This window comes from Triturus cristatus, chromosome 6, assembly GCF_964204655.1.
Source record: "Triturus cristatus chromosome 6, aTriCri1.1, whole genome shotgun sequence".
In the NCBI taxonomy this organism is placed as follows: Eukaryota; Metazoa; Chordata; class Amphibia; order Caudata; family Salamandridae; genus Triturus; species Triturus cristatus.
Window position 1 is genome coordinate 323,659,510 of NC_140589.1, and position 20,193 is coordinate 323,679,702.

The 20,193-nt window shown below is 50.1% G+C and overlaps 1 protein-coding gene across 2 annotated transcripts in view; it reads right to left on the reverse strand.

The window, feature by feature from the left end:
• Positions 1-19,230: 19,230 nt before the first annotated feature.
• The window catches only part of CIMIP5 (ciliary microtubule inner protein 5), a 60,625-nt gene continuing 59,662 nt past the window's right edge, over positions 19,231-20,193 (reverse strand). For both annotated transcript variants that reach the window (XM_085609174.1, XM_085609173.1), the window contains one exon: positions 19,231-19,644. In XM_085609174.1, the coding sequence (XP_085465300.1) occupies positions 19,453-19,644 (192 nt within the window). In that variant the 3' untranslated portion in view covers positions 19,231-19,452. The remainder of the gene's footprint in view (positions 19,645-20,193) is intronic.

The window sequence follows — 20,193 nt, forward strand, 5'->3', positions numbered from 1 at the left end:
GCTGTAAGGCATGACACATGAGAGACCAACTCCCATGTCTGGAGTCAGCATCAGTGCCAACTGACATGGAACCCACATGCAGTGCACTTGACAGGGCACAGCCAAGGTCCAAAAAGCTGTTACACACCACCCCCACACATGATGCTACAGGCATTGTTCTCGTGGACAAAGCACCAGCCTACATTACCTTGTGAAGGAGTGACCACACACAGACCAGGGAACACATTGCAAGGAGGGGAAGGGTGGCAGGGGCGCAGCGCTATACTGGGGCAAACAGGATCTGCACAGCACCTTTAAACCCTGCCAGTGAATTAATGCTACCGTGCCCTTACAAATGCCGGTGACACACAACAAACGCACATGTACCTACCCCCTTCCGGCTGCTGCATCGCCTGTAAGCGCCTCTCCAGGTCTGGAAAGACCACCGGCAGCACACGCCTGTGGAGGTGGCTCAGATGGCGGCGGCCGCGGTTCTTGTGGCTCTCAGGTGAGTCCCCCAGCAGGAGCCGTGCAATCCTCCGCGTCCAGCACCGGATATCCTGCCAGCGTTTCCTCACCTGGGGCAGGCTCCGCCTCCGACCATCCACACCCCTCACGGCACTGACGGCGGTCAGCCAGATCTGCTCCTTGGCAGTGGCGCCTACCTGTGAGGAAGAACAAGTGACACCACATCAATACACCAGCCACATGTCACAGAGAGACATATGAGAACAAATTAGCTGTTTACAACAAGGCATGTCATGCAGCCAACGCATTGCACCTTTGTCATAGGGACATCATCCCCTGGTGAGGGAAAAAGCTGTACGTGCCATAGTGGGTACACAGGTGGAATGATGGCAATGTCACAATCAGTGATCAAGGCTCACACTGTGCATCACACCCACCCCTCCTGTCTCAGGGCACTGCTGGGAGTGATAGGCACCCACCCCTCCTGTCAAAGGGCACTGCTGGGAGTGATAGGCACACACCCCTCCTGTCTCAGGGCACTGCTGGGAGGACTCCACACCCACCCCTCCTGTCTCAGGGCACTGCTGGGAGGACTCCACACCCACCCCTCCTGTCTCAGGGCACTGCTGGGAGGACTCCACACCCACCCCTCCTGTCTCAGGGCACTGCTGGGAGTGATAGGCACACACCCCTCCTGTCTCAGGGCACTGCTGGGAGTGATAGGCACCCACCCCTCCTGTCTCAGGGCACTGCTGGGAGGACTCCACACCCACCCCTCCTGTCTCAGGGCACTGCTGGGAGGACTCCACACCCACCCCTCCTGTCTCAGGGCACTGCTGGGAGTGATAGGCACACACCCCTCCTGTCTCAGGGCACTGCTGGGAGTGATAGGCACACACCCCTCCTGTCTCAGGGCACTGCTGGGAGGACTCCACACCCACCCCTCCTGTCTCAGGGCACTGCTGGGAGGACTCCACACCCACCCCTCCTGTCTCAGGGCACTGCTGGGAGACATCAGGCTTCCCCCCCCTGGGACCCCCCCTACAGTACATGGCATGTGTGTCACACCAGGACACAATGCCAGAAGTCACAGTCACAACATAGGGACAGTCTGTGCCAGTGGCCTATGCACTCACCTGATACCCTGGTCGCCCATACAGCATGGAGTACTGTGGGAGGATCACATCCAGCAGAGCCATGTTCTCCTCCAGGGTGAATGGCTGTGTCCTCTCCACAGCCCTTGACATGGTTCCAGGGAATCAGTAGCAGCAGCTGGGTCGACGAATGCAAAGATGTGCAGGCAAGTACTCCCTCATGGGACCTGGCTGCCTTATATCTGCCTTTCTGCCCTGTCTCATGCACAGGAGTACAGAGTGATTGGTCACTCACATTTGCATCCTATGTTTCCACCAATCCCTTCAAACCTAGAAGTCTGTGGGTTCTCTATCGGTTTCATTCTCCTGCATGATGTCAGACCCACAAACACATTGCAACAATGTAGAAGAATTCCAACTGACTTCTGCTGTGCACCTTCCAGAACAATTTCGGAATTTGAACTTGGTCTCCAAGACAACCAGCATGCATGTAGGCCTCAATACTTGTCCCCTATGTAATTTGGAGCATCACACACAGGTACGGTGCGTTTTGGGGCCCTAGGGCACCCCAAATGCGTTGCAACGGCCCGTACACGCATGCCTACGTTCACTATCAGTATGGGTGTCCTCGCGTATGCGTATTCGTAGTGGTACGGCCCGTACACACGCATGTACGCTCACTATCACTACGAGTACGCATACGCGTGCAGACCCATAGTGATAGTGAGCGTAGATGCGTGTGTACGGTCCGTACCACTACGAGTACGCATACGCGTGCAGACCCATAGTGATAGTGAGCGTAGATGCGTGTGTACGGTCCGTACCACTACGAGTACGCATACGCGTGCAGACCCATAGTGATAGTGAGCGTAGATGCGTGTGTACGGTCCGTACCACTACGAGTACGCATACGCGTGCAGACCCATAGTGATAGTGAGCGCAGATGCGTGTGTACGGTCCGTACCACTACGAGTACGCATACGCGTGCAGGCCCATAGTGATAGTGAGCGTAGATGCGTGTGTACGGCCCGTACCACTACGAGTACGCATACGCGTGCAGACCCATAGTGATAGTGAGCGTAGATGCGTGTGTACGGCCCGTACCACTACGAGTACGCATACGCGAGGACACACATTGTGACAGGGCCGTACACACGCATCTACGCTCACTATCACTATGGGTCTGCACGCGTATGCGTACTCGTAGTGGTACGGACCGTACAAATGCCTGTACGCTCGCCATCACGATGGGTACACATACGGCAGCACTCCCACAGTGATTTGGGAACGTACACAGGCCCTCTTAGCAGCAGTACGGCGGTTTTTACACATCACAGTGGTGATAGGCGACACACAGGTAGGAATAGGGCGGACATACTTGTCCATGGATGGACATACTTGTCCATGGATGGACATACTTGTCCAGGAATGGACATCAAGGCATCGTCTGTGCATTACTACATGTGTGGGGCACAGGTGTGACAGGCTGTGATGTGGAACATGACTCCTGAGTGGAGAAGGCACCAGATGTATGATGAGATGTGTATAGGTGTACTGTGTGACGGTACAATGTGTGCCAGCCATGCCCTTGACTCCTTTGACATGTGTGCATGTCGGACTGCACACTTGGGGTAAGCGTCACTGGCATGGCACGGACACCAACACACGGAAGTGTCCCATGATGCCCGGTACAGGGGTTATGACACCTGACTTGTCACTACCCACAGTGCACAATGTGACTATGTCATTTATGTGTGGGGGATTTACATCAGGTTGATGTTGTAGCACCCTCATAAGCTGCAGCCGTAGCAGCAACCAACATGTCTCTGCAATCGGCATCCTACTTCTGCTGATGTGTGGGTGTATGTCACTCCTGTCTTGCGTCTGGCTGTTCACTTGCACTGGGACACAGCTATTCCCATGGCGTGGCATGGGGAGGTTCTCAATCTCCGTGTGTAGCTGGGTCTTGGAAGGAGTGCCACCTTGCATCCATACGTGTGCTGGCCATGTAGCACATACCTGACTCCCTATGTAGCATGTGTGTATTGCCAGATTAACATGTGCTCAGTAGACATGAGTTGTTGTCGTGGTGCACTCACTCTTCCTTGTCACTTCCAAATTACTGCAGAGCGCCGCCTCTTGCCCGAATAATTCCAGACTTGGCTGCCATGCAGGAGAATGACAGCATCCGGCTCTACCGCTTCACCCAACCGTTGATTCTGGAGTTGACGGCGAGACTGGCACCACACCTGCAACCGCTGCACAGGTATCCTACGGCACTGACACCCCAGCTGAAGGTAATGGCTGCCCTACATTTTCTTGCCACGGGTACCTTTCAAAATACCATAGCTCATGTTGGTGGCATGTCCCAGAGCATGTTCAGCGGTGTGCTGCATGATTTCTTGGAGGCCATGTTGATTCACCTGGATGACTTCATCAAGTTCCCAACCCCTGAACAGATGACTGAGGTCAAGCGTGGATTCTATGCCCTGGGAGGGATGCCCCATGTCATTGGGTCCATAGATGGGACACATGTAGCTTTGGTACCACCACACGCACGGGAGGTGGCGTACCGCAATCGGAAGCACTACCACTCCATCAATGCCCTTGTGGTGTGTCTCTCCAACATGGTGATTTCACATGTCTGTGCTCGTTTTCCAGGATCAGCACACGATGCCTACATCATGAGGCGTAGCGGGATGCCTGATATGATGATGCAGCTGCGCAACGAACGGGCATGTGTTGTAGGTGGGTACAGTCTGTCTGTCTTCTATTCTGTATCGCCTACCAGCACGACCGCTTCACCACTTCTAACGATGACCATGTGCTTCCCATGTAGGGGACGCTGGCTATCCCAACATGCCTTGGCTGATCACACCTCTCCGCAACCCCATCACGCCGGCACAGCTCCGCTACAACACCGCCCATGGCCGGACAAGGCGAGTGATAGAGAGGACGTTTGGCATGCTGAAGAGCCGATTCCGGTGCCTCCACAAGACCGGCGGCGCACTCCCTTATGCCCCGGCAAAGGTCTGCAAGATCTTCATGGTCTGCTGCATGCTGCACAACATGGCAGTTGAAAGAGCTGTATTTTTATGTGGGTAACAGGGACCCCCTGAACAAGAGGAGATGGAATGTAATTCCTAGGACAGGGTATAACACAGTGCGAATATGACTTCCTAGGCAATTAACATGTTTTGTATATTGTTATTTAAAACGTGTCCAAGTAGTATAGCCAAAAACAGTATTTTTAAAAAAATATCACATAAATGTTTATTGTTAATATGATTCTCACAGAATCACGAACAAAATCAATAAAAAAACAATTCAACAATGCATTTATACATAGTATAGACATTCAATGTATTCAACAACAATTAAAAGTAAAGACAAATCTGTGGCCATATGATCATCTTCTACGCGCGTTTCGGCGAAAAGCACGCCTTCGTCAGGAAATGCCACAATTCCTGTTGGTTGGAGAGAATGTATTTAAAAAAAGATATTACATGACTAATTTTTGTTTTTATATCTTTTACATAAAATTGGCTATAAACTATACATGGACACTTCACATACAGCGAGAATCTGTTATTCTCACCCAAGGATAGAAAGAGCAATGATATTAACATTTAAGATAATTGTACGTGAAAAATGATAATGAATATCTTTCTGAGATGTAAATAATGGAACGTCTAGCGATGGAAAAGGAAAAAGGGGGGGGGTTGGGGGGGGAGAGAAAAGAAGAAAAGAGGAGGTTGGGGAAAGGTTATGAGATAAAGAAACAGAAGAAAGGAGAGAGAGAAAAGCGAAATGGAAACAAGGAAAAAAAGGGAAGGAAGAAAAAGTTAGAACAGAAGAAGAGACAAGCAGAGAGAAAGAAAGCTAGAAGAAGAGAAGGAAAGAACGAAAGTAAAAGAACAAAAGGGAAGAAAGGAAGAAATAGGGAAGAAGGAAAAGAAAGGAAAAACAAGAAATAAAGGAAAATCCAATGAATAAAGAAGGAAGACAAACGAAAAAAGAAGAAAGAAAAAGAGGAAGGACAGAAAAAACAGAAAAAAGGGGGGATGTGAAACTGGTTAATAAAGTGAGAGTGTGATGACAGATGTCGAACTAGTTAGTTATTGATGAACGTCATTTAACATAAATGCTAGCTCTACTTATGAGCCCTGGATGGATAAAGAGCAATGCTTACTTCAAGGTGTAGTCTAGCGAGTAGATGGCAGGTGAAGGATTTATCTGGAGGTGGTGTTTGACGGTCTGAAATGACCAAGAGACAAGATATAGGGAACTCAGTAATGATGTCATCAATAACTAACTAGTTCGACATCTGTCATCACACTCTCACTTTATTAACCAGTTTCACATCCCCCCTTTTTTCTGTTTTTTCTGTCCTTCCTCTTTTTCTTTCTTCTTTTTTCGTTTGTCTTCCTTCTTTATTCATTGGATTTTCCTTTATTTCTTGTTTTTCCTTTCTTTTCCTTCTTCCCTATTTCTTCCTTTCTTCCCTTTTGTTCTTTTACTTTCGTTCTTTCCTTCTCTTCTTCTAGCTTTCTTTCTCTCTTCTTCTGTTCTAACTTTTTCTTCCTTCCCTTTTTTTCCTTGTTTCCATTTCGCTTTTCTCTCTCTCCTTTCTTCTGTTTCTTTATCTCATAACCTTTCCCCAACCTCCTCTTTTCTTCTTTTCTCTCCCCCCCCAACCCCCCCCCCCTTTTTCCTTTTCCATCGCTAGACGTTCCATTATTTACATCTCAGAAAGATATTCATTATCATTTTTCACGTACAATTATCTTAAATGTTAATATCATTGCTCTTTCTATCCTTGGGTGAGAATAACAGATTCTCGCTGTATGTGAAGTGTCCATGTATAGTTTATAGCCAATTTTATGTAAAAGATATAAAAACAAAAATTAGTCATGTAATATCTTTTTTTAAATACATTCTCTCCAACCAACAGGAATTGTGGCATTTCCTGACGAAGGCGTGCTTTTCGCCGAAACGCGCGTAGAAGATGATCATATGGCCACAGATTTGTCTTTACTTTTAATTGTTGTTGAATACATTGAATGTCTATACTATGTATAAATGCATTGTTGAATTGTTTTTTTATTGATTTTGTTCGTGATTCTGTGAGAATCATATTAACAATAAACATTTATGTGATATTTTTTTAAAAATACTGTTTTTGGCTATACTACTTGGACACGTTTTAAATAACAATATACAAAACATGTTAATTGCCTAGGAAGTCATATTCGCACTGAGTTGAAAGAGCTGTGCCACTCATCCTGAATCAACATGACGAGGACCATCCACCCGTGGAGGACGAAGGGCTTGGCAATGGGGCTAGTGATGTGGAGGATGTGGAGCCGCAAGAGGACATCCGGACTCGGCTCATACGCGACTTCTTTGCTTAGTGGTGAGTACCAGTGTCTGAGTGTGCACGCATTGGTCCCCGTGTGGCATGCGTTGTGATGTGTGTCTCCACCTGCATGTATGGCATGTGACTCAGAGGTGTGTGTGGGTGTGTCACTGGAGTGATGGTGCCAGTGATGGTAGTATTTCCCCAGTCATTATAATGACCTAGCATGTTGTCATCCATACATGTGTCGAGTAAATGCACATGCAAGTGGCTGTGCATTTTTGTGGCTGACTTCTTGTGTGTCTCTCTTCCCCAGGTACCTGCACATGCCGTCTGCTGGTTGCATTGTTGTGGCACTGCTATTCATCATGGACATGACATCGTGGGCTGACTCAGCGTTACAGGCACGGACACGTTTGGAAGTCTCCATGGGGTAAGGGATGCATCTGGGGTGTATTGGGTGTGGCAGTTGTTCACGATGTATGCACACTGCCCCTGTCGATGTGTTGTTCCTCTGCAGCCATGTCGCATCCCCATGGGACACGACATGCAGCTGTGTACACCTGAATAGATGGTCTGCCTGGTTGACAGGCATCAGTGATGGGATAGGGGATTGTGATGATGGCATCAATGTGTGTGACACTGCCCTCGGCCACATACGGTTAGCATTGGCTGGACATGGTGTGGGACTTCGACATCAGCGGATCTATGGTGTATGGCAGGCTCTCCGTGTGCAGCTGTGGGTATTTAGCTGTTAGCCGACGCTTGTGTGCCACTTCCATGGCAAACACGCATGTGTGCTGCAGAAGGGGGGTGCCAGTGTTGGACCCACATGTTACTCCACATGATGTGTTCATGTGTACTTCGAGTGGCCTCTGCAATCCCGAATACATGTCTAATAAAGGTGTCCCTATGCCTCCAAGGTGCCTCTTCTCAGTCAATGCTGGTGTGTTGCCACGGTGCATCCTGCATGTCTGGCATGGTATTCCCTGATTGTGGCTATGTGTCAATGTGTCGAGTTGCAAGATGCAAGCTGTGTGTGTGGGCTGAGACTGTGTATTGGGCATGATGTCCATGACTGTGTTGGTATTGTGACATGTGCCATCCCCATGCATCCAACGTTGGCCAGGCCCCCATTCTCGGCATCCACCGGACTCCGGCTTGCAGGACATGGTTCTGCCACCTGTGTACACATGCCTGGGTGCCCCCCAGGACACTGGACTGGATCCCTGACCACTGCGCATGACAGTTGCTGTACTCAATGTGTGTGTCAGCACGGTTGTTCGGCAACCCCCTCAGCTGGTTGGGCCCATCACGGGTGTGTATGGTGCTCCATGTCTGTCTTGCCTAATACACTGTGACCCATGTGTCCTGTGCCAGACTCAGGCCCCAGGGTGTGGATGGTTGAAGACAAAAGATGACTCAGGCATGTTTTGACTTTACGAGACACATGTTAGTTAATAATGCTACCAGCAGGCATCTACTCATCATAGTGTGATTTATTAGTGGGGGGGGGGGCAAAGTAAGGGTCTTTCCGGGATGTTTGAATCCAAAGTTCAGTAGGGGAGTTGGGGTCCTTGCCATTGGAAATCCTCAGAGTCCATTCCACAGTCTTTGTCAACATTGGTCAGCCAGTGACCAGCAGGGCCATGTGGCAGAGAATGTCTCTTGATGCTGTTGCTCCAGTGGGCCAGGTGCCAGGCCAGGTGTCCTGGGAGATGGTGATGTAGCAGCCACCCTCACGGTCCTTTCCGTGGACGACCCGGCCTCCTGCGGGGAACCTCACCAGCAGGCCGTGACGACGTCTGGGATGCTCCGTCAGATGTTTCCTCCTCCTCCTCCTGATCCCTCCCTGTGGGTGGTGATGTTCTCCGCCTTCTGGCACAGGGAGGGTCGGCCATGGTGTCGGCCATCCGACGGAGTGTAGCGTGAATCCCCTGGAATGCCGTCACTTGCTCAGCCTGTCTGTCCTCCATCCTCCGTTGGTGTACCAGTAGACAGGCAATTAGCTCCGCATGTTGCTGGGCCTGCTGGGCCTTGATCCCCTCGAGGACGGACACAACCTGGGCCATGCCCGTGGTGTCCTGCCGGTATGAGTCCAGGATGTTACGGACATGGGAAAATACCGGATCCCCAGCCAACTGGTCAGGCTCGCGCCTCCGCCGTCCTCCACTCCCACCACCCCTGCCCACTTGCACCTGGCCTGCACTTGTGGGCACATGGGGTCTCCGGGACCCCTGAGGGGTGGCATTGGCGTTGTCGCCTGCCTCCTCCTGGGTGCCCGGGACACCGTGTCCCTCCTGGTGAGCCTGGCTGCATTGTGGTGTTGGGGCAGGGATCCTGGGTGTCTCCTGGGATGTGGCAGGAGTGGGGGTGGTGGTTGGCACAGTTGTACCTGACGCAGGTGCTGCAGGTGGTTGGACACCAGAGGGGCCAGGTTGGTCGGGGTCGTCCGCAGAGTGGTGAGAGTGGTCGCTGCCGGTGGGATCGGGCTCCTGCAGATCCAGGTCCTGTGAGTGTTCCCCCCCAGTGTTGGGGGGTGCACCACGACGTTGACCTGTGTGTGAGAGAGACAATGTTAATTTTTGTCCATGCAACATCCATGTTTCATCATTTTCAAAGTTGGCACATTTCCTCTTGGAATTAGGATTGGTCTTGCATTCCACTCACAGTGCACTTGTGCATGGGTGTGTCCCTTGGGCACCACTTTGGCCCCTTTAACTATGTGTGGCACAGTCTTACTTGCTGCGTCAAGTGTGACTGCAGTCAGCAGTGGAGTGGGCAGGTGTGGCGAGCCATGCACTGTACATGTGCACATGGAGTGGATCCACACACTTATATGATCCAGGTAGCTGTCCTTGTGCTCGTGAACAGGTTGTGACATGGCCATGTGTTTTGCCATGGTGAAGAGGGGGGCTTCTGGCACTGGCCACCCTTGTCTACATGCACGCAGTCTACCTGCTGACGAGCAGACATTCACACACGCAACACGGCTGATTGGCTCTCCCTGTGTCTCGCTCCCTCTGTGTCCCCCTCTCCCTCCCTCTCTGTCCCCCTCTCCCTCCATCTCTGTCCCCCTCTCCCTCCATCTCTGTCCCCCTCTCCCTCCCTCTCAGTCCCCCTCTCCCTCCCTCCGTGTGTCAGCCTCCTCCCTCTGTCCGTCTCCCTCCCTCTCTGTCCCCCTCTCCCTCCATCTCTGTCCCCCTCTCCCTCCATCTCTGTCCCCCTCTCCCTCCCTCTCTGTCCCCCTCTCCCTCCCTCCGTGTGTCAGCCTCCTACCTCTGTCCGTCTCCCTCCCTCTCTGTCCCCCTCTCCCTCCATCTCTGTCCCCCTCTCCCTCCCTCTCTGTCCCCCTCTCCCTCCCTCTCAGTCCCCCTCTCCCTCCCTCCGTGTGTCAGCCTCCTCCCTCTGTCCGTCTCCCTCCCTCTCTGTCCCCCTCTCCCTCCCTCCGTGTGTCACCCTCTGTCACCTCGGCCCAGCTTCCTGGGCACACACTGTTAGCAGATCTTTGAGTGGCCCTTGGATTGTTGATGTGAGTTTGTTTCTGATCTCCAGGCACCCATTGGGTGTAGTGTCTGTGTCTGTGCGCTGCTGCTGTGGTGGTGTGTGCTGCCACTCTTTCACAATGTTGGCTGTTCATTAGCTGCTGTCATGTGCAAAACAGTGCCTTCACCCCCATGTGTTGATGCAAGGCGTCCGCCATTTGCTGGCAAGTCATTCCTGTGTTGGGACACACTGTTTGTCTGGCTGTGACCTAGGCCATATGGGTAGAGTGAATTGTTGTCTGCTTCTGAGTTGCACTATGTGCCTTTTTTGGGCCCAGCCTCCCGCCATCCGGGTTACCGTGTCATGTGTTGTTGTCTTCTGTGGCCTGTGACTTGACATTGTCCAGCTGGGTGCATGGGGCATGGTGGCAGCAGTGGCATATGCGTGCTCATGGAGTGTGGTTGAGTCATGCGATGGCTTGTGGTGGTTGCGTGCCTGTTAGTGATTTTGGTTGTGGATGCCGTTCCCCCCTTGTGAGGTGCGTTGTTTGTGTACTCACCCGGGTCTCGGAGTCCTTCTAATCCTTCGACTGCCTCCACCGGCAGTATGGCCATCACCCTCTCCTCCCAGGGATGGTACTGTACGGGTCTGCGGGAGGGCCCTCCTCCGGTGGCGTTGGCCTGGTCGTGTTCATCCTGCCTCTTGGCTCGGACCCTCCTCCGCAGATCGTACCACCTGTTCTGGCATTCCTGCTTGGTCCGTCTGGTGTCCGCAACAGCATTCACAGCATCGACGATGGTCTGCCACATGGCAGTTTTTGCTGCCAGGCTGGTGCTTCTGACCAATGTTCCAAAGATCTGTGGCTCGACTCTGAGGATTTGCTCAACAAGGACCTCCAATTCTCGGTTACTGAACTTTGGATTCTTGGTGGTGGGCATGGTGAGGGGTGTGGGTGGGGATGGTGGGGGGGTTGTGTGGATGTTGGGGGGTGTGTGGATGGTTGTGTGTGTGTGTGTGTGAATGTGATGAGGGGGTGTTTGTGAGGGTGGTTGTGTGAAGGTGTGCAAGTGTAAGATGTGGTGTAGCTTGTAGTGTGGTTCTGTGGTGTCTGGCAGCAGTGAGTCTGTTGCAAGGGCTCATGGTTTGTGTGTGTGGGCCCTTTTTATTGGTCCATTGGTGGGTGTGGCTGTGTTTGAATCTTGGGTGGGTTGGTTATAAGGAGTGGTGGTGTATTTGGCCTCTTTGTTTTTGGCAGTTGCAGGTCAGTGAATGTGTTGTTTTAGTGGTTGTTGGACATGTTTAGTGGCTTTGTGCCATTCGAATGGTGTATTCTTGTGTTGTTTTGTTTTGTCCTGGTTGTGTACGTGCGTTTTGAGCGTGTGTACGGTGTGTACATGGGCCATTTGGTTGTACGGTGCTGTCCTTGTGTGTGGGTTGGTACGACTCGTACATGCGGTGGTGATGTTGGGGCCTGGGGTGCGCTCCGTACTTAGGAGGTTGTGTTGGGGGTAGGACTGGAACGTACTGGGGTGGGGGTACGACTGGAACGTACTGGTGTGTACATTGATGGTGGTACGACACGTACTGGGGTGGGGGTACACGGGGGTACGACACGTACTGGGATGGGGGTACGACTGGAACGTACTGGGGTGTACATAGACGGTGGGACGACACGTACTGGGGTGGGGGTAGGACTGGAACGTACTGGGGTGTACATTGACGATGGTACGACACGTACTGGGGTGGGGGTAGGACTGGAACGTACTGGGTGTACATAGACGGTGGTACGACACGTACTGGGGTGGGGGTAGGACTGGAACGTACTGGGGTGTACATTGACGGTGGTACGACACGTACTGGGGTGGGGGTAGGACTGGAACGTACTGGGGTGTACATAGACGGTGGTACGACACGTACTGGGGTGGGGGTAGGACTGGAACGTACTGGGGTGTACATTGACGATGGTACGACACGTACTGGGGTGGGGGTAGGACTGGAACGTACTGGGGTGTACATTGACGGTGGTACGACACGTACTGGGGTGGGGGTACGACTGGAACGTACTGGTGTGTACATTGACGGTGGTACGACATGTACTGGGGTGGGGGTACACGGGGGTACGACACGTACTGGGGTGGGGGTACGACTGGAACGTACTGGGGTGTACATAGACGGTGGGACGACACGTACTGGGGTGGGGGTAGGACTGGAACGTACTGGGGTGTACATTGACGATGGTACGACACGTACTGGGGTGGGGGTAGGACTGGAACGTACTGGGGTGTACATAGACGGTGGTACGACACGTACTGGGGTGGGGGTAGGACTGGAACGTACTGGGGTGTACATTGACGATGGTACGACACGTACTGGGGAGTGGGTAGGTCTGGAACGTACTGGGGTGTACATTGACGGTGGTACGACACGTACTGGGGTGGGGGTAGGACTGGAACGTACTGGGGTGTACATTGACGGTGGTACGACACGTACTGGGGTGGGGGTACGACTGGAACGTACTGGGGTGTACATAGATGGTGGTACGACACGTACTGGGGTGGGGGTACACGGGGGTACGACACGTACTGGGGTGGGGGTATGACTGGAACGTACTGGGGTGTTCATAGACGGTGGGACGACACGTACTGGGGTGTGGGTACACGGGGGTATGACACGTACAGGTGTGGGGGTAGGACTCGGACGTACTGGGGTGTACCTAGACGGGTGGGGGTGTACATACACGGGGGGTACGTGTCGGACGTACGGGGCTGGGGGGAGTGTTGGGCGCGTATGCGGGCACATGTCTCCATGGTTGCTGTAGGAGTTCGGTGCGGACGGTGTTTTTTCCATACGGTTGTGAGTTCGGACGCACGGGATGGATCGTGATTCCTCGGTCGGACTTGACTTTTCACGTTTGTACGGTAAATCGTCCGAGGACGTATCGGACACATTTTCCAACCCGAGGACGTGTGGGGAAATATTCCCAATGCGGTTCGTATGGACTTTTTACCATGCGAATCGTGATTGCCAGTTCGTACGGCACTTGTACAATTCGTAGGGTAAAAAGACCGGATACGAGTCGCACGGGGGAATTTTTTACCGGATCGTGATCGGCACCTATATGTTTCATTTGGTGGAACAGAAGCGGCGGAGTAAGAGGCGTGTACGTTACCTCCCGTTTCATTGGATGAGTGAGTGGGGATCGAGTGGAAGAATTTTAAGCGACCCCTTAACGTTTTGAACCAGACGTACGGTGACGTCCACATGCTGAGGCAATGGACCAGATGTGGAAAAGACATTGAGTTTGCGTAACGCTACATGAGAGGTCCGCCCGGACCAGAACCAGGCAGTAGACATTTGAGACGCTGAGAAGACTTTTTTGCGTAACTGCTCCTGCGATACCCGCCTGGACTTTAACCAGATAGTTTGTTATCCCCGTCCTGAAGAGGCCAAATATTTGGAGGCTGAAACGCGAACGCGTCGACATATTGACGTAGGAGGAATCCACTGATTGTGTTGATCCAAGAATTATTTTGTTTGGCAGACACATAAAACAATAGGAGAGGAGTAATACCTCGGATGCCAAAAAGGATTTCCTCCAAATGTATTACTGAAAATAACAAGTATACATTGATTTGGAACCACGATTAGGGGAATTGATATTTGATAATTTTCTGTGTACATAAAGTGTATGTGTATTTGTATTCATATGATTTAATGAAATTGTAGATAGAGGTTTTTGTTTTGTTTTGTTTCATGTCTGTTCAAATTTGTATATATTATGTGTTGAAGTGTTCTGATGTCCACCAAGAGATATTCGTCCCTGATAAATAATGATGAATACAGTTTTTTATAAGAAATAAGTAATTACCGAGGAAATTAATTGTTTCTTGAGTAAAAATAAACAAGAGATTGATCCCTCTTAGCCAAGTTTCTTTATTCTTATTAGATGTTCCTTACCCAGGCGTGGGAGGGTTATTTGGGTATGCCCCATTAGACTTTTTTGGTATCTATCAGATACAACACATTCCTGTCCATTTACCCTGCGCCGGCGCACAATGGGCTGCGTGCGCCAACGCAGGCACCCTTGCGCCAAGGTGCAAGGGTTCCTGTGTCGCAGGGATGATTGTTTTTGAGCAGGAAGGGAAACCTTCAAAAACTTCACAATAACAATCACAAGAGGCTTTTTCCTCTTTCTACATGTGCACATTCAAAAAATGAAAAACGAGGAGAAATAGAGATATTTCTCTTCATTGTGCCTCCTTAAGCCTCCCCAGGAGAGGCGTAGGTTTTTGGCGCTGCCATTGATTTACGATTTCTCTTAATTCTGAGGCAGTGTCAAAAAGCCATTGATGTTGTGTGCTGAGAACGCCCCGAGCAACACTCATTGCACGCCCCTTTAACGCAGAAAACTGTGTTAAAGGGAACCTTATTTACGAGGCAGCATTAAGCCAAAAAAAAGTGACCAAGGGGCATATCATCAAGGAGGCGATATAAAATGATCGCCACTTTTGCGTCCGTTTTCGGACAAAAAGCGGCGATAATTTTATCGCCCGATCAGCAAGGTCACGCTATCGCGTGAATCCTTGCATTATCGCCTGTTTACTGAACGCCCAGCTTTGCATCTCTAATTAGATGCAAAGTGGACGTTCCTGCCCTGACATAACTGGAGAAATGTTGCTAAGTGACATTTCTCCAATTATCAATGGGCACGCTAACCTGCAGAGCGACAAGCAAAGTAGCGATAACCTCTGTTATCGCTACTTTTCTTACGCCTGCTTCAAGACTGACTTCGCCATAATATCCTATGTAAGGTGGATATCATGGCTAAGCATGCCTTGCCCTATCATCAAGCTATCACCAAACTTTGTGAGATTATCGCTGGATTTCCAGCGATAATCTCACATTAAGGGGCGATTCATCCGTTAAAAAAATGTACCGTATGTCTCGTATCTGTATTTTGTTACGTACGAATCGTACAAGTCCCGTACAAACGGCGAAGTACGATTCGTACGTGAAAAATACATACAAATCGCCTCGGGAAAAGTCTACGAGATGCCCCCGGACAGTTTTACTTACAAATCGTAAAACTGAAGTCCGAGCGCGCAAGTACGATCCGTACCGCCCGTCCGAAAACACAAGCGCATGGAAAAGGCCCCGTACGGAGCGAACTTTGTACGACCCCTACCCCGAGTACACTTGTGCCCGGGGTACGAGTTGTATGGCCCCCCCAGTATGTATGGACCGTACCCCCCACCCCCGTACGTCCGCACCGTATCCCCCACCCCCCGTTTGTATGGACAGTAGCCCCCCACCCGCGTATGTCCGCACCGTACCCCAGGCGTACCCCAATCCTCGCGTATGTCCACACCGTACCCCAGGCGTACCCCAATGCTCGCGTATGTACGGTCCATACATACGCGAGGGTTGGGGTACGCCTGGGGTACGGTCCGTACATACGCGAGGCTTGGGGTACATCTGGGGTACGGTGCGGACATACGCGGGTGGGGGGGTACAGTCCGTACAAACAGGGTGGTGGGGGGTACGGTGCGGACGTACGGGGGTGGGGGGTACGGTCCGTACAAACGGGGGGTGGGGGGTACGGTCCATACATATGCAATTTTGGGGTACGCACCATACATGATGACACGTACGATGTGGGTGATGGCGTGTACGTCACGTAGCGGGCCCCCTTTTCCTCGTGCATCGCAGTGTACTTAGCTTTTCCGGCACTTTTTGGCTCCCGTAAAAATTTTGCCGTGCAGAGTGTTGCAGTTACGCATCGTACTTGCTGGTCCGTAAAACGCTGCCTGACTCCGTGCGGACGTCGCGCACGCGCTGTCCAGGATCAGAATTGTATGTATTTTTTAGCCGTACAAATTGTACTTGCTGGTTTGTACGGTGGAATTCCCGGGTACGAGTCGTACGGAGAAAACGCTCCGTATGACCATTCGTACCCGGGTTTTACAGGATCGGAATCGGCACCTTGGGAGTTAGCGCTTGGAATTTTATCGCTTTTGAGATAAGCGTTGCTAATAGCACGCTATCTCAGCGATAAAATTCCACGTTACCCGGCGATAATTATCCTAGCGCTAAGTGCGCTTAACGATAATTATAGCCGGTCCTTGATGATGTGCCACTGAGTGCTGCCTAGTAAATATGGAGCAGGCTCCTGCGCCATGGAACAACACAAAAACTGACATTCCGGTGTTGCAAGGGGCCTAATAAATGAGGCCCCATGCCTTTTGAAAACACTACAAACTGGTTGCCAGTTTGTGTGAAAATGCCTAGGGCCACATTTACTAACGTTTGTGCAGACACTTGGATGACGCAACCCAATTCAGAACCGCGCACACGGGCATTTGCAATGATAAGTTGATACCGTCTTTTGCGTCCTGTTGCATGAGTCAATGTGGGCCTTAGTTTGGCCAGTAGATGTTAAAAATATTCTTTGGTTGAACATTGTTAAAGGAATTACTATTTGCTGCCTCTCCCTGTCTATTTTCATTAGCCTAATTGAGAGGCAGATTAAAGTAAAAATATTTACCTAGTGACACTCGCACCCAAAAGTCCTGCATCCCTCTTCCACCGGATGACCCACAGCTATCCTTGCTCTATGGCCTAACTATGGGCTTTTATGGCACAAATGGAAAGAACAAGAGCTGGCAGTGGGGATGAGTCATTGAAATCGCAGCTTTTCTAAGTTTACTTTGCTCGAGCGTTGACTGATTTATAATGGGAAGGTACTTTACCCGGGACTTCTTTTGACCATTTGGAATCCATGTTCAGTTTAGGGCCATGGTAGCAGTTGTAGCTTTACAGTTCCACACTCAGTGGCGGGTCCTCCGCTAAGGCGGAGGAGCATCGCGCCACTCAGCAGAGTAAATAAAGGACAAATAAAATGATAATAACTTGTTGTTTTATTTGTTTCTGCTGCAGCGTCTTTGTGGGGTGGGCGGGCTGCTCTGGTCTTAGATTAGCGGGAAGGACTGGTGGGCACTCTAAGTTTGTTTGTCTCGGGCCGGCCACACAGTCATGCGCACTTTGCATGTTCTCCACCCAGGCTTCATTACAGCCTGGGTTAAGAACATGCCAGTCTCCCATTCCCTCGCTCAGCTTCAAACCACGGCACGCAGACCAATCACAATGCTGCATTGCAGTGTTGTGATTGGTCAGGGGAGCCTGGGTGCTTCCTGTGCCAGGCAAGCGGAGGAACGACACGGAGGGACAACAGAGGAAAGATTTATTTTATTTTTCTTTACCCCCCTCCACCTTGCCCCGCCACCCCCGATCCGTGCCAGCCACCACTGTCCACTCTTCTCTTACAGTAATTTCGAAGGCTTCAACAAGCTCCAGTTACAGTGTGCAAGGGGCTACCAAAAGATTACTTTTATGCCTCCCCTAAAATCCTCCAGTACTTTTAGATAAAGGTCATCTCATCAGTTAAAAGGTAGGGTCTGCTGGACTAGGAGTACAGATCCAGCTAAGTTTTGTATTGCATACTTTAAGCCGTTAGGAAATAGAAATACAGCACCACTGTGTACCATTACTGGCAGCTCCAGACATAAAGCATTATTGATCAAATAATTCATTGGTTTCCATTACATAAAACAGAATTTGGTAGAAAATGTCAGACAGCATTCAGTCTATCCACTTTCTGACCTTCTCGGAACATCTCAGATGATGCTGTGTATTTGCTCTACTCTCAGATTTGGTACAATTCCCACTGTTTGCAGTTTCTTCATTCATTTATTTCAAACTGGACACCTGGGCCAAGATTTACTAAGAGTTTGCTTTGCCGTTGCAGCGCACAAGGCGAGACAAGCCCTTAAGTCAGAATTACTATGCCACGCAGAGCCACCTTGCATGGCTCTACATGGCAGAGTAAGTCTGGAGTAACTCAAGGCAGCGACTTGCACTGCCTAGCATTACTCTGTGCTAGGATGGCATTCCATGAGTGGAGGGTGAGTGTTCTCAAGCATCCACCCAAGGGTTTTGGCACATTGCCAGATTTCCAAACTCTAGTAATCCTGGGAATAAAATGCTACGCCTTCCCAGGTGAAGCGTAACAAGGAGAAATATGTTTATTTTTCCTTGTTTTTTTCTCTTTCTACCTGCGCTGCAATTCGCAGCACACAAAGAAAGACGAAAACGCCTCAGAAGATTGCTGTTGAACAGGAAGGTGCCCCTTCCTGCGCAAAAACAATCCTGGCTGTAACACAGGTACCCTCGTTAGGCTGCACTCCGTGTGCCAGCACAGGGAGATACGAGGAATGCACCATACCTTATTGGATATGGCGCATCCCTGCCCTCTCCCTGTCACTCAACGCAGCGCAGCAAGTTGTCTTGCTGCATTGCATTGCATGACTTGTTAGTAAATCTGCCACTTAGTCACATGTACATGCAAACGGTCAGCAGTTAATACATGAAAAGGTATTTTCTATAGTTTCTCTTGAGGCCATGCCCTGTATTGTCATGTAATGCAGTTCATCAGCGGGTATATGATGGTTTAGTAGCGCACGTGACCTTCAGGAATGCATTGTTCTTCTTCACCCTCTGGTGCTCCACTGCAGTTAATACATTATTTATACATAGAGGATGAAAGGCTGGGAATTCTGGCTCATTGCACATGGACAAATGCCCATGTGGGATGACAGAATACTCTCTTGCAAACAAGAACAGAACAAATACCATCACTTTGTGGGAAAAGTTGTGCTGGATTCATAGCTCAACAAGATGATAAAATTCACCTGCTGCCCTGTCCTAATTACAACGCAGGGCCAGTGGGCAGGCGGGGTATAATGACACACATCAGGTGAGACAAAATGAATATTGTGAAGCAGTATATCGGTTTGAAAAGCATTTACTATCACTTTACAGAACTCTGCACCTGCAGCACCTCAGTGTGTGCTGAGGCCAACTGTCCCACCGGAAGTGAACTGTCCTCATGTACAAGGCAAAGAGGCAGGTTCATTTGACACGTGAATCAATGACAACACTTTACAAAGTCTTGCATGAACCGGAAGCATTGGAAGTGTAACCCTGCCTCTCTCATCAGCAGTTTGAATTCTAGCAGGGCACGAGTTCGGTTCCCAGTTTCTTCTTTTGGTTTCCACTGAGGAGAATGTACTCCATGTTCATGAGCGCTTTGCCAATGTCGGTGTCCATTCTGCTGCCAATCATTTGGTTTGTCGTGTTGGGAACTTTGTCAGAAAACACTGGTATATACTCTGGTAGCTGCTCTTGTTCCTTTTCATTGCCCTGCAAGAAACACATACAAAATATCAAAGTTATTAGTTTTTCTAATAAATATTAGCAAAGTTGAAAAGAAAATATTTAGCATCTTTAGTGCAATTTATAGAAAATATTCTTCAGTGGTGTTTTCCTTTGGGTGACAGCAGTGGCACTGTTATTTCAATACTCTAGGCTCATAAGTCTTTCCTTTATTTTTACTCCATATCAATAATGCAAATTTCAGCACGTCATGGTTACCAGTGAATCAATCAATCAACTAACAATAGTGGAACATATCACAGAGAAACCATCTCCTTGATCACGCAGCGCTCACTGATTACGTGATCCTTTCTATCGTCCTAGCAAAATTACAGGTAGTTATCCAGTCATAATAATGCAAAATCCAAAATTCTTGCATTGCAGACTGACGCCCTCATTAATTTCGATCCTGAACGCTAACTGGGATTACAAATACTGTGAAATTACCACTTTTTTCATAACACAACTTTTATTAGGTCAAATGGGAAAAACCTGGGGCAGATTTATAAGAAACTGACGCATCTGTACAGATGCGTC